Here is a 15,515-nt window from a genome sequence, read left to right as displayed (position 1 = left end):
ATGACTTCCTGCATGCATGCCACTTTACCTTATGGCTTTTCAATTTTAATTCAGCTTCATGACTGATGGCTACTCTAGCAGTTGAGAATTCAGTGAGCTTTTTCTCCAGCTCATTCATATGCTCAATCAGTTGTTGTCTGCATGTCTGGTAAACATGCCATTGCGAAAGTGACCTGAAATGTAAAAACATATTTAATACTAAATGGTAAAGAGAATTGCTACAAATTCTTTCTGAATGGGATTGATGTTGAGTACAAAGGGAAGAAATAAATAGTCCACACACATTAAAGGATTACAAAAATAAAGAAAAAAATTTAACTTAGCTAATGATAAGAAAGCAGTAGCAAAAAGGCGCTATAAAGGCATGTTGTTGAAGGTATGAAGGAGCATTCCATTGTTTCATTCTTGCATTCTTAATTGTCCATTTGGTGGACTTCTCTTGAAATGATGCTACCAGCCCAAGCTGACTTCATGATTAATTATTTCATTTAATTTGCCATATTTATCTTTACTTTGTATAATTACTGCTCTTTTACTCATCAGTTAATTTCTTAACATGCATACAGTGAACAATCCACGTGTTCGTTAAAGTTACACTGTTCAGGTAAAGAGAGAGAAACTCATCTCTAATAGAAAAAACCTCCATAAATATAAAAAAAATGATGTGCAAACCAGCAAAATTCCAAAGCAGAACCTTCTCAGTATATACTGTACATATACCTGTCACAGAAATAACTCGATGTGTCTTCCAGTGATTACAGCAATGTCAGATCTCTATACTGTACAAAGATGACTGATCAAAGTACAACTTAAGACAGTCTGTGGGTAATCTTAATTTTGTTCAAGTTAAACAAGAAAGGATTTTAACAGCAATAAATATGGTTAGTCGTGTTTCCTGTGTTTATGCATTGGAAGAACTTTACCACCACCCTGTTTCTATATTTCAGTCTACAATAACATGAAGGGTATTCTGTGGCTCTCAAGGCTTTCAGTAATAGACAAGAACCAAAATGCAGTACACACCTGTTCAAAAGTTCCTCCTGACTTTGAATTTGGCGATGAACTGCTTCTCCTTTTTGCTGTAAAGATGATACATTTTGTGCCACCTGATCATTTACACCCTCACTCAAAAACGGCCTAAGTTGAGAAATCAATGACTCCAGCACATGCAAATGATCGTGGAACTGAGCTTCTGAAGTGGTGAACTCAGTCAGATGATGAAGAAGATCTTCTGACAGTTCCACATCCAGCCCCGGACTTGATTCCTGTAGCAAAGCACTTGCCTCTTCCAGCCAGTTATTAGCAGACTGAGTTGCTGAGTGGTACTTCTGGAACAAATCAAGGACTTGCTGCAGTTTGGTCTAGTAAAATAGTAAGGAGAAAAAGATGATCCTGGTTGAAAGAATGTTACATTGGGTTGAAGCATAGTTTTTTTTCTGTAACTTTTTACACTGCAACCACAGCAACATCTCTTGCCTTTGTATATTACAGCAGGTCAGGTCATGCGTGTGCCTGTGTTACTATCTGTCTAATACTATAATGGAATATCAGAGAAGAAACTAGTGTTTAATTAATTGTTATTCTTTGTATTATTATCTTCAGCCCACAAATGCTGCTCCCTTCTAAATGTCACTACTTAAGGAAAGATTCCATATTCATTTTTATGTTACTAGCTCACACCGACCCCATTCAATGAAATTGAATGGAAAACCACAGTGAGATTCATGATAAATTAGTCGTCACACTGGTATAGAATGATAATAACTTTATCCATCAATATAGGACTGATACTCTCATTATTTCTAAATCCTGATGAATTAATGAAATGTAAAGAAGTGTGATGCATAATTGATCAACTGTGCCCTTCACCATAAAGTATGTGTGATTAAAATGTTGACCGTATGAGCATGTTTCTTTGTAAATTGTACCCACAAAAACAGCAACATTTTAAGTACAGCATGTTCGGTCAGTCTCAGTTTAGTGGAAGAAACGTACAAAATATTGATACAATGAAAAAAGAGTAGGGCATCTCCTACATAAAGACAAATATTCCAAATGTAAAACTAAAGACAAACAATCCTTAATATCTTCACCATGATCATTTCTTCCTTTGTAAGTGGAGCAGAAACAGGAAAAACATTTCAGAGGATAAACATTCAGCTGAGACAGTATGCCAGTAAACATTAATAGCTGAAAAAATGAATTAGTTGTACTTGATAGTCACCCTTTTTGTCGCATCAAGAATGCTGGATTTTTATGTGCACGTTGAATGTTTTGAGCTCAGCTACACTACAATTAGTTTGCATTATTTTCTTCATTGTGTCTTTTACGAATCATTAAAATTAATCATATTTCTAGCAACTACTACATACTATTGTTAACTGTATTATTGGCACAGCTTCATCAAACTAAGGATAGTGGAGGCTGGCAGTCATCCCAGCCCACGCCACCATTGTACAAGACACACTCTCATGCTCACCCACATAAAGACTGGACAGCTCAGAATCACTCATTAAGTTAACCTGCATGGTGTTGGGGTGTGGGAGGAAAACTGTATTACATGCTGAAAATCCATGCAGATGGAGTGAGAATGCACAAACTCCACAATTAGTAACTGGACTGCGATTTAGATGGTGCCTCATGGAGCTTAGTGTTGGGTACTATCATTCACTTTACTAATTTGATTAAGTGAATCGATTCATGTGATTCTTTTGATACATCAAGCACATTCTGGCTGCTACCAGGTAATAAATCTTTTGATTTCCCCTTTGATGATAATAAATATTTAATGAAATATTTCATATACCTGCCAAGGTGAATGTTAAATCATACATTAAATGGTGGGGGCATGAGCAAGACAACATAGTGAAAAATGCTTAATTAAAATAAAATAATTATTCAACTTTGGAAATATCCTTAGTTGCATTTAGTCTCAATGTGTTAACAAACCTCTTGACTGCTACTAATGCTTTTGTTTTGGGGTTTGATGTGTTGTCTGTAAACTAATTGAGTGTAACGAGTTTGATTCCATTTGAGAATCAAATGAACAAGAATTGCATGGCTCATTTGCAAGCAATTATTCAGTTTCAAGCTAGAAAGAATCAGTGAAAGATATACTGTATGCAGTCATTACACCATAAAAAAGCCTATATTAGAATCTATATGAACAGTGTAAGGTTGAAAAAGAACAAAAATATATTAGTTGAATATCATGTTTCGATATTTTGTTGAAAGTAATTTCAATAACGAACTTTATGAAAACATTTTAATATTAACATAATCTGTGTTGGTGTGATGTTACAGTATTACAATATACTTGTATGATAAACAAAAGAACCTTCAGTGACTTAGTTCTCATTTGCAATTAATGATTCAATTTAGTCTCAACAGGATCATAATTGATCAAGAATCAATCTGCCCGTGAACTGTCCATCACTAAGAAGCAGCACTAACCATGCTAAAGTTAATACAGTGAAGGGTATATTTATATTTTTGATTCTGAGATTAAAGCCATAAATAAAGCAGTAACATGAAACAACCACCAGACATTCAAATTTAAGAGAAAATGGGCATATCCAACTTACATTATATTTAAACGTTTTTATTACACTAGCCACTGTTGCCCTACGTGAACCTTCAGCACATTTCCTCTGCATTCATATGTGCCCGAAACTCTATTCTACAGTGCTCTTTTTCTTGAGTATGTTCCTGTAAATCCTGCTTCTCAGACTCTTTCATTATGTTTGAGGCACCTTTCTCACCTTCTGTCTGATTTTATACTTTCCTTAAAGACGTGGGCCTTTACGCCTCCTCATGCGTCACACATTCGTACTTCTTCTTTCTTCTCATCACCAAAGAAAAACTAACCAATCACACCAAAGCCAATCAGATTGTTCCAAGGGACTGGAGACACAGACCTTAGTGCTTTATTATATAGTAGATTATCTGAAGAAAACTAATAGGGATTTAAGGAAAGAACAGATGATATATTATAAAAAAAGAAATAAGAATTCAAATCACCTGTTTAGTGCTCAAAATATTCCGGACCTCGGTTTCTAAGTTGGCTAACTCTTGTAGTGTGGCTTCTAAGACAGCAGGAACAAGCTCTTTGGCATCAGTATACTTCTGCTTTTCTTTATTGCTTAAGGCTGCCATTATGCGAAGCCTTGACTGCACCTCCTCTTGCAGAATCTGCTGCTTTCGAATTTCCTCTTGGATGCTTTGAATTTTAATATCGAAGCCTTGTAAACTAGTCTGATCATTCCTAATTTGCTGAAGCCATTCCAGGCTACGACAAATCTCGGTCTGAAAGTCTTTACTTTGCACAAACCTGCTTTCACTTTCCTCCATTCTTTCTGCTACTTTGGTATGTAACACCTTAAGTTCTTCCTGCCATGCAATAATCTGTCTGCTAGAGGACTGGTATGATTCAGAGTCAACATGAGGAGACAGGTGTTCCAATTGCTCAACAATACATTTTAGTACAGAGCTGGCATCCTGAGCATTGCCTGCCAATGTATGATACTTTTTGAGCTTATCCTCAGCGGGAAGAGTTTCCTCATTTACTTTACCCATTTCTTCTTTTATAGCTTTCAACTTGTTTTTAAGTTGTTGAATCATGAATTCATATTCTCTGAAGGATTCTAATGTGTCATCTAAATCACTGAGTTTCTGCTCAATTTGCCTCTTCAAGCCACTGTAAAGACTCACAAGTTGAACCATTTCTTCTGGTAACCAGGGCTGTCCAGTGCTACGGAAAGTCTCTTTCTTTTGATTGAGTTCACTAATAGCTGATCCTAGGCCAGAAATCTCATTGAGAAGAGCTTGGTAATCATCTTTTAGGTTTAGAAGAGCAGTGGATTCAAGACCAACAGGAGTTTTGCTCATGTTATTACTCTGCTCTTCTAGTTCCTGTAAAGCTTTCCTTGTAACTTCAATGAAGGATGAATACTCTTTACGGTCAAGAATAACTTGCTGAATTTTCTCCCTTTTTTCTTTAGCTAAGGCCAAGACATGGTTAAATTGTTGAGGGAGGGCATTTAGCTTTTCATCTAAATATGCATGATCAACTTCATTGAGAGATGGCAGAATCTCCTGACCAGTTCTCTGAACAATAAGAAGAAGATTTTCATATTCTGTTGCCTGATCTAATACGTGCTGGTATTTAGAAAGCTGAGATTGGAGCTCTGGGTCTCCGTTCATAAGGTTAATTTCTGGGAAGGTGACAATATCCGCTTGCTTAAGCCATTGACTTGTTTTGTCCAAATCCACTTTAAAATATTTTCTCGAAACCAGCACTTTTTCAAGCTCCTGTAGTCTCTGTGTACACCTCTGTAAAGCAGTTTCATAAACATTCTGCAGCTCCTGGAGTTTACTCAGCACTTCTTCTTTTTCATCTTCTGTTGCATCTTTCATTAATCCTCTACCCTGTGACCAGAGTGATGTAAGCTCACCCTGATAAGCCTTCAAACTGCTCTGAACACTTCTGCAAGTCTTAATTTGCTTGGTCAGATCTTCAGGCAAGAGGGCAATGTGCTCATCTGAAATGGCTTTCCTTTCATTTTGCTGAATCCAATTAATAGCCTGGTGTGTGGCCAGAAGGAATTGCGTCTTTTCTGAGAAGGCTTTGCTTAGATACTTCCTTCTTTGATTGACCATTTCTTTTAGACTGTCTATTTCACCCTGCACTTGAGTCATCAGCTTCTGCAGTTGCTGTCTTTCATTTAGGCCGAGGTGAGTCATAACTTTGTCTGCATCAGTTACTGCTGTAGCTAATAGCATTTGCTTTGATTCCAGCTCACTGCAGATACTTAGGTGATCAAACAAAAAACTCTGAGCCAGTTCAGGAGGAGGACTTAGCTTCATAGCTTCACTTAATGCTGGCTGCTGCTCCTCTGCCCATTCCCGAGCATCCTTCAACCTTGCTATTACCTGACTCATCTCCTCCAGGGTAGTTACAGAGTCTTGGATTTTTTTCTCAATAAGACTTTCTAAGTGCATCCAGCGCTGTTCAAAGTGGCCCGTCTGTTCTTTCACCAGTTCCTTTTCATCTAAATTCAATCGGTCTATCACTTTTTGCTTATGATCCTTCAAATCCTCAAGGGTATATCTTTGGTCTTCAAGAGTTGCTGCAAGCTTTTGCAAAGCTTCTAGATGCTCCTCAGTACTTTCAGCATCAGTTCTATTAACAAGAGAAAAGAAATGAGTTACCAGCAATACAAAAATTGAATAAAAATGAATGTAGTTTTATAACCACTTGCACAAAACTGAAGGCTTTATATGGGCATTTAATTATAAACTAGCCATGTTACATGTCAAATTTAACAATATTTGATATCTCTTGCTCTACATGTATATTCAGCACCTTTCCTTAGTATCCTTCAGTGTCTGGAACCTCTCTTGCCTTGCACTCTCCCTCTTGAGCGCATTCCGGTAAAGCCTGTTTCTCAGACTCTTTTCTTTTGCTGTCTTTGGTTTTTTTTAATTTATTTGCTTTAACCTTTGGATTATGTATTTGGTTATTGCTTTTGGCTAAACTGCTTACTTATTTATTTTTGACTTTTTATTAAACAAAGTTTGTTAAAAAGATTATGGTTGTTATTGTTGTTTGGCTTCTTTGTAGGCAGGGGTTTATAGGGCCTTTCCCAATGCTTTCCTAAATTGAGGCCTATTTTTACTTTTATGGACTGGAATTCATAATACGAGATTTTACGTCACAGCAGACACAAGGATGCTTGTACACAGAACTGATATTATGTTTTTTTTCAATGCTCAGGTCCTTGGGCTCAGCTTTGATATACTTTGTATTTTGATGACTATATATTTCATTTGATATATTTAATGTCATAAATGCTGCTAGAAATCCGCCTACTTCTGTTTGCTCTAAATTGTAAATCTCCATGTGTGAAAAGTTTTTAAATTCTTTGTGGATAAAGTCAATAAAATCAGATGTAGTTTTCCACCACTCTCCTATGATGAACTTAACTGCCTTAGGTGTTCTATGTTTTTAAATAAATTTGTACTTGTCTCTCTTCCAGCTTTGTCCGAGTTGGACACCCTTCTCAAGTCCACAACCTGTTCCTCTGATATAATTCTTACACAATTGTTAAAGGAGGTCTTTGAAACTCTTGGGCCATCTATTATAAGTATTAATATTATCTCCCTGAAAACATGCTGTGGTGTGTCCTCTCTTTAAAAATCCAAACCTTGATCATACTGTACTGTTAAATTTTAGACCAATAACTCCTTTTATGATCAATTACAAACATTTTTACAGGATAATTACATACATGAAATTTTTCAGTTTGGTTTTAAACAACATCACAGTATTGAAACAACTCTTTTAAAAGTTCTTAATGATATTTTATTGTCCGTTGATTCTAGGTTATCTACTTTATTTGCACTTTTAGATTTGACTGCAGCTTTTGTCACTATTGAGCACAACATTTTTCTGTATCATCTAAAGAATGTAGTTGGCATTCTAGGTACTGCTCTAAATTGGTTTTGCTCATATTTTTGTGAAAATATGGGATCTCACAAGGTTCTATACTTGGGCCAATTCTTTCTTCATTATACATGCTTTTTCTTGAGTCTGTTTTCCTTAAACATATTGTATTTTTCCACTGTTTAGCAGATGACACCTAAATTTATCTACTGTTTAGAAACAACCCCCTGGGATTTCTTTTGACTTGCCTGGATGATGCAAGTGCTGGACGTCATAAAATTTTCTTGACTTAAATCAAAGTAAAACTGAGATAGTGCTGTTAAGTCCATTCAGTGCATCTGGTACACCTGTCACTAACCTAAGCCCATTACCAAAGTATTGCAAAACATCTGTAAAAAGTCTGGGCATCATCCTAGACAATAGTCTTAAATTTGGATAAGGAGATAAACTCTGTTGTAAGAAGGTGCTTTTTCCAGTTAAGAATAATTTCAAAAATCAAACCTTTTCTTTGTTTTGCTGATTTGGAAAAAGTTCTTCATGTTCTTGTTTCATCCTGTCTTGACTACAGTAATTCAATGTACAGTCGTGTCAGTTAAAGTCTTTGTTCTCACCTGCAGTTGGTCCAAAACTCTGCTGCAAGGCTCTTAATTAGGTCATGTAACTGTCTGTACTCCATGACTCTTATGCCCTTTCTCGCTCCCTAAGATCACCTGACCAGTTACTACTGGCCCTACAACGATCAAGTCAAAAGAAATAGGGTGATTATGCTTTTGCGGTGAATACTCCTTGGCTCTGGAATAGCTTAACACTTTAGATAAGAGTAGCTCCAACCCTGCCTATTTTTTAATCTTTGCTGAAAACACTTTTATTTTTCCTTGCTTTTATTCACTCATGATGTGTTTTTATGTGCTGCTAATTGTTATTTGACAATTATTTACTGCTTTTATTTACTTCTTTTTATTAATTTTTTATTTATCAATCTTTGATTGTCATGTACAGCACTTTCGAAACCACTTCTGTGGCCTCAAATGTGCTCTGTAAATAAATTTTTACTTGACTTCACTACTCCTGGTTATTTTTACTTTCTTGTATACACCGTACAGAGAAATGATAGGAATCATGAAAAAATTTGACCTCAAGATTCGAATGAATCTTCACGTTTTAGACCTTCCTGAGTCCGAAAATATAATTTCTGAAATGATGACTGTCTATCCTATCAACGTTTGCTACTGGATTTTAGACTTTGACTATTTTGTTGCGTTGCCTTTTTTGAACCAACTTTGTGCATTTTGCCTATGTTCGAAATCACTTGTGAATAACCTTTATAATTACTAAGAATAAGTTTTTGTTCTTTGGGTTAGTGGTTTAAGGACTGAAGAGACAGGGCCTTTTTAAGGATGCAGGCAGCAAGCCTAAATTTCAGTTTCAGGGCCAAGTTTACTTTGTGTTTTGGCACCTTTTTTGAGTTTTGTAATCTCACTCTCACAACAGCCATATAATGAAGTATGCATGTGGCTGCATGTATCCAACAATAAAATGTTGAATACATATTCCACACAAAACACTGCAAGTTGAGATTCAAATCTGGCATCTACTGTAAATATTATGAGGTGGTGATGCTGCTGAACACACAACTGTAAGGTTTAGTTTATAATATACTTTCTATATAGCTCAAAGGGAAAAACTAAAACAATAGTGTACATCTGTACACTTTCTTTCTCTAGCAGTTTAACAGCTGTTTTCAGATTCACCCAGGTTAGCCAGTTTTTACAGCTCGATAACTCTCCTGACAGTGACCTTATTCTAACCTTAGATCACAGGGTACATTGTCTTATATACCTGATTAAATTATCCCACTCTTTGGACACACTGTCAAAAAGGGCTTCAACTGCACTAATGCGGTCATGGTAGTCCCTGGATCTCTGGAGATCGCACTCTCTTTGTGAGAGCAACTTATTGACTTGATTGCACAGCTCTAGCCACCAGTTGCTCAGTTGACTTATCTCCCTGTGCTCTGAAGACTCCTGTCCATTAGCCAGTCTATTCACGCTTTCCGTCATCTGGGTGATAATTGCTTGCTTGGATTGTAGATTCTGGCTGAACTCCTACAGAAAGAGTAAATTACATAGAAGAGATTTATGTACTGGGACTTCTACTCATAGGTAATCATTAGTCTGAAATAACACATTTGACTCTGTACCTGAACCTGAAGAAGCATATTGTGTGCAATTTTGAGCTCCAGTTCTGCTGGTCTCCTACTCAGACTCTGAAGTTGCTGTTCCACATCTTGAAAGTGGCTGGTGAGTTCAGCTTTCTGTTGCTTAATATCTTGCCAGCCTTTTGCAAGTTCCTGAGCTCTAGCCATCCTTTCATCAACCTTAAGTTATAAAAAAAAAGAGTAATAAACACTCCATTGATTTCTTTCTGTCACTGGAATATTATACTTCCCTTGTTTTTCCAAGTCACAGACCTACAATACATAACACAAGGAAGTATCAAAAAGTAAAGGCGGCTAACCTTTTAATACTGGTAACTGTGAGAAAATGTACATAACAGTTATATCACTTCTACACATAGTCTCTCTACAGGCTGATGCACTTGTGTCCTTTCACTAACTTCTTCATTCCCCGGAACAGCATGTTTTTTGGCTGCTCCTGAATCCAGGTTTGTACTGCATCTTTAACCTCATTTTCAAAGGTGAATCTGTAACCTTGTTGTGCCTCTTTAAGTATACCAAAGATGTGATAGTCACATGATGTTAGATCAGGGCTGTAAGGGGGAACGTGGAAGACGTTCAAACTGCAGCTGCTGTTTTGCCTCCATTGTTGTAGCTGCGTTGTCACGGAGCAGCAAGACTGTATTTGACAGCATTCCTCTTCTTTTGCTGCAAATTATTGGTTTCATATTCTTTGGAAACATAGCAATATACGTTGCACTAGATACTGATTGGCTGTATTCCTGAAAATGTGCCAGAATAGGACCCTTCATGTCCTTAAAGGTAGGTCATCGTGATTTTCTTGATGGGAAGGCTGTTGTTAGAATTTTTACTTCACTGGGGAACACTGTTTTTTCCACTGCATACTCTGTCTCTTTTCCAGTGGCAATCCACTCCAAACTCACAGATCTTCTTTGTGACATTTCAGGAATTGGGTCACAATCTCTGCACGCTTTTGCTTATGCAGATCTGTCAGCTATTTGGGTACTGATGTTACACAAATTTTGTGCTACCCCAAGTCACCATGCACTATGTTATGTGCAGATCGATATATGATATTCACATGTGTTGCAACAGTGGACAATGTAATCTGCTGGTCTTCCCTGATGAAGGCTCTCGCCATGATGAGGTCTGTGCAATGTTGATGGCTGACCAGATTGAGCTTCATCAATTACACTTGTTCTTTCCACTTTAAAACTTTCTACTCATTCAAAATCTTTTAATTGAGCCACATTGTTTTCACTTCCTTACTGAGCCAAAATGCTTTGATGAATTTCAACAGGTTTCACTCTCTCTGCTCAAAACAATCTCACTAATAAGTCCATGAACATAATACTTAGACTAATGTGCATGTTGGAACTACACATAAGCTATCACATACATGTTGCATTGTGTCAGCTCCTATCCATTGTGGGTATTACATAATTTTCAAATCACCTTTACTTTTTGATTTAAATTTGATTTAATTTACCCTTGTTCATTTCCTTAGAATTATATTTGAATACAACATGTAAAAAATGTAGTAAAAAATGCAAAACTGATTAAACGTTAATCGGATCATACTATTATTTCTTCAATAACATGTTATATACAGAAGGAAACTGTAAGAGGTAACAAAAAACAACATATTTTTTACATTAAATTACCATTTGTTTAATTTGCTGAATGTCTGCTGCTGTCTTTCTGACATCTTCATCTGAGAGATCACACATCGAGCAAACCAGGTCCAAGTAAGTGCTGGCTTGTTCTTGCAGCGCTCGGTAATGTTTCACCTGAAAGATGTAAAGCCACTTTGAAAATTCACAAAATTACAATATCTTATTTAAATTGTTAAGAGTCTGACTAAAGACAAAAATTACTGAAATTAATGTATGCTACCTCTTATGACATTTGGCCAACTTATAAAAAAGCATGATTATGATTATGATTTTAGAGAATATAACAATATAAACAGAATCTTCAGTACAACTTGTATTCTGCCTGTTTTTAAACATTTTGTAAAATGTCACAGTTATCAATTCAAACTGAAGTCCCATTTGATATTTTAAATGATGTTTGTTATCACAATTTTATGCTGAAACATACCTGTTTCCATGCATCTTGAAGGCAAAACGGTGCTTGAGTGTGGAGGAGAAGCTCCTGACGTACTGTAGATAGCCAAACTTGGCACTGTTGTAATGTGTCCTGATGGCTAACATGTTTCTGAAGTTCCTTGTCAAGTCCCTGGTATATCTACAAAAAACAAATTATCCAGTAATAGAGACACACACTTGTAATATAGAGTATGTTATAAAGCAACAAGACTCAAAAGGTCCATTTACTGTGCTTTTCTATTGAACTAATTTTAGAAGAAGGAAAAAATGCATTATAATTTTTTTATATGTTATTTACTGTGCTCCATGAAGTTTGTAGTGATGGCAGAGAAAATTTTTTTGTGTTATGTTTTCATGCAGAAAGAAAGAAAATAGTTTGATACAATGGAACATAATGGACATCTGTTCTGTCAAATGGCAAACAACTGAAAAAATGTCTGAAGTGAAATACAGTGATCCCTCGTTATATCGCGCTTCGACTTTTGCGGCTTCACTCCATCACGGATTTATGTAAGCATATCTAAATATATATCACGGATTTTTCACTCATTCGAGGATTTCTGCAGACAATGGGTCTTTTAATTTATGGTACATGCTTCTTCAGTTGGTTTGCCCAGTTGATTTCATACAAGGGACGCTTTTGGCGGATGGCTAAGAAGCTACCAAATCAGAGCAGGTATTATGTATTAAATAAAACTCCTCAATGATATACGATATGCTTCCCGCGCGGTGCTTCGCATACTTAAAAGCCCGAATGGGCACCAATTGATTTTTGATTGTTTGCTTTTCTCTCTCTCTCTCTCTGACATTCTCTGCTCCTGACGGAGGGAGTGTGAGCGAAGGGGCTGTTTGCACACTGGCCTAGAGGATACGGACGCTCCTCTAAAAAATGCTGAAAGACTACCTTCACATTGCTCCCTTCTTTGCGGCTGCTCTGACGGGCAGTGCTTCGCATACTTAAAAGCACCTATTGATTTTTGATTGTTTGCTTTTCTCTCTCTGTCTCTCTCTCTCTGACATTCTCTGCTTCTGACGTGCACTCCTTTGAAGAGGAAGATATGTTTGCATTCATTTAATTGTGAGACGGAACTGTCATCTCTGTCTTGTCATGGAGCACAGTTTAAACTTTTGAAAATGAGACAAATGTTTGTTTGCAGTGTTTTAAAGTCCCTGTCTCTATAGCCTCCTGTGTTTCTGTGCAAATCTGCGACCCAAGCGTGACAATATAAAAAATAACAATATAAACGTATGGTTTTTACTTTGCGGATTTTCACCTTTCACAGGGTGTTCTGTGAGTGTGATGTGTATGGGAGGGTAGCTGGTCAAAGACAATTCATGTCTTACACATGATGCTGATATGATAGGCTCCAGATGCCTGGGGCTCTGATTTTGGTTTAAGTGGCCTCAGAAAATAAAGTAATGGAGGGATATGTTACACTTGACTGAGGGCAATTACTATTTGTATCTGTATCTGCTGACTGCTTGTTATTGATCTGTTTCTAATTAGGACACATCTAAAAGTTATATTGTTATTTAATAAAATAATTATCTGGCCATATATTTTTCCTTTATTCAGCTTTTCTGTATTTTTAAACCTGCTGAACTTCTGCTAAAAATAAAGTTTTATAAATTATAAATTATTATGAGACAGAGAACAGTGAAAAAGAGTTAATTAATTTCTTCCAGTTTGCTATTCACTTTGATATGCTTAAAAATTACTACTTGCTGTAACTTTGGCTATCACTCTTGGACTGTATCCTGCTTTATACTGTAACAGTGCTTGATTTGTAAAGTTGAATTTGGCGCCTGCTGTTAAAATCCATCAGGTATACTCCGGAGTTGTTGCTGATATCAAACACTGCTTGATTTCCCATTTCCTTTGCTTATATTTGTAATGTTTGGTTGTACATGAGATATTCTGTTACAAGCCTGTTTACCCTTTAAAGCACCTGGCTGCTGATGGCTCTATAAAAAAGATTGATAATATTCAGTCTATGTTCTTGTGTATCTGTTCATCTTATAATTATCTTACATGTCAGATGTTCTTAAATTAAAAAACACCATAATTCTGTTAATAGGTGGAATGACAGACCGTAACTGCCTTGATATTCAAGTCTTTCACTTACACGCTGAGCAGTGCTGCAGATGGCAGAGTAGCTGTCTCTTGTTCCTTGCTGGTGGGCTTGAATCTGCTGTTTAATTTTTCCTTGGAGATGATCAGCACAGCTGCCAATAATGTAGTCACCTTTGTCCTTAAGTTTTATTAATCTGTCTTCAGAGCTAGCAATCTCTTCCATAATAGCCTATAAAATAATAGTTATGCATAATCCAGTCATCCATCTACATTACAAACTTACTGCTTTTTTATACACTCATATTTCTCAATAATTAAAAATGTAATATACTATAACCTTTTGTTTGGAAAAACGATGACATAAAAACACCTTTACTTACTTTGTGTCTTGCTAGTTGTTGTGTAGCCATTTCCAGGCTGTTGCTTTGCATTGAATCTGAAGCAACCAACCTGCTAGACATCTGAAGCAACCACTTCTCTATATCCTGCAGGTCACTGTTGTATAGTTCATGTTCAGCCACTCTGGTGACAAGATTCTGTACATGATTCTGTAATAATAAAAACATGCCAGGTTATATAAAAGAAGATTAACACTGACTTTGTTGTTCTCTCCAACATAATTAATATTTTTAGATATTAATATTTGTAGATTCTGTATCCTCAATTTCAAGAACCATTTATCATGCAAACAATTGTAGTCAATATAAGTTACTAAAAATATTTTAAAAATGTAAGGGTTAGCACTATTGCTACATGCTAATCTTCCAATGTATCATTATAACTTGCAATAAATTAGCTTTAAATCATACTAAATGTGCTTCACTTTTTAAGGAGCCTTATTTTAAAAATGTTTCCCCAAAAGCAGGAGTGTCACCACGGGTTGGCGGTGAAAGGCAAAAATCAGCGAAAATATAGTTTTAGCTTATGTTGTACTGTGTATGCCCTCCCTACATATCCAGATGACTACCCTAGGATGATATCCTAGAACTGCCACTGTCTAAAAGAATCTTGAAATAACAAATCAAATTGGTCAGAAAATCTCTGCTTTGTAAAACATAGCTTTTGCCAGCAAAATCTGTGAATGAGGCTAATAAAGCTATGCATCTTTGGTACAAAATTCCCTCTAACCCTAAAGATGAATATGCACATTAATAAAAGAGATGTCTATGTGAAAGATAGGTTATGAGTTGACACAAGGCTTCATCCATAAAAACTCTTGCACTTACTCTGACAATGTTGCAAAGATCTTGATACTCTTCCTGAAGTTTTTTCATGTTTTCACTAACTGTGGCATCACGCACAGTGTCAAGCAGGGCCTCTCCCTTCTCAATTACTGACTTCACAGATGATTCATGGGACAGGACAGTCTGTTGAATTCCCTGAATAAAAAAATGCTGTGATTTGCATGTGTTGTAATGAAAAGCATCTTATAAGAAAGTCAGCATTTAAACAGAGTAGAGGCAACAGTTACATTTTTCTATCTTTTAATAATGCATACTTTTTCATGTAAGCATTTTTTTAAAACATCACCACATTGATTCTTTGGATCTGAATTCTTTCTCCATCTCAATACTACACCAATGATGATACCAGTCACCTTATTTCTGCCAATTTATACAAAAACAGTATTCTATGACAGCACTATTTTTTCATGGCTCCCAATTGAAACAGTACTTTTCAATAGTAGAA

General features: G+C 36.3%; 1 protein-coding gene across 7 annotated transcripts in view; it reads right to left on the bottom strand.

Annotated features, from left to right (window-relative positions):
- Positions 1 to 15,515, bottom strand: part of LOC120525468 (nesprin-1-like) — a 305,232-nt gene that overhangs the window by 150,684 nt on the left and 139,033 nt on the right. For all 7 annotated transcript variants that reach the window (XM_039747791.1, XM_039747789.1, XM_039747790.1 and 4 more), the window contains 10 exons: positions 15,053 to 15,205; positions 14,207 to 14,374; positions 13,879 to 14,055; positions 11,745 to 11,891; positions 11,306 to 11,431; positions 9,645 to 9,821; positions 9,284 to 9,549; positions 4,021 to 6,181; positions 1,024 to 1,361; positions 29 to 173 (listed from right to left, as the gene is read on the bottom strand). In XM_039747791.1, coding sequence (XP_039603725.1) covers positions 29 to 173; positions 1,024 to 1,361; positions 4,021 to 6,181; positions 9,284 to 9,549; positions 9,645 to 9,821; positions 11,306 to 11,431; positions 11,745 to 11,891; positions 13,879 to 14,055; positions 14,207 to 14,374; positions 15,053 to 15,205 — 3,858 coding nt within the window. The remainder of the gene's footprint in view (positions 1 to 28; positions 174 to 1,023; positions 1,362 to 4,020; positions 6,182 to 9,283; positions 9,550 to 9,644; positions 9,822 to 11,305; positions 11,432 to 11,744; positions 11,892 to 13,878; positions 14,056 to 14,206; positions 14,375 to 15,052; positions 15,206 to 15,515) is intronic.

The sequence above is a fragment of the Polypterus senegalus genome, chromosome 3, assembly GCF_016835505.1.
Source record: "Polypterus senegalus isolate Bchr_013 chromosome 3, ASM1683550v1, whole genome shotgun sequence".
NCBI classification, from domain to species: Eukaryota; Metazoa; Chordata; class Cladistia; order Polypteriformes; family Polypteridae; genus Polypterus; species Polypterus senegalus.
The sequence above is the reverse complement of the archived record's forward strand: the minus strand, read 5'-3'. Positions and strand labels throughout refer to the sequence as shown.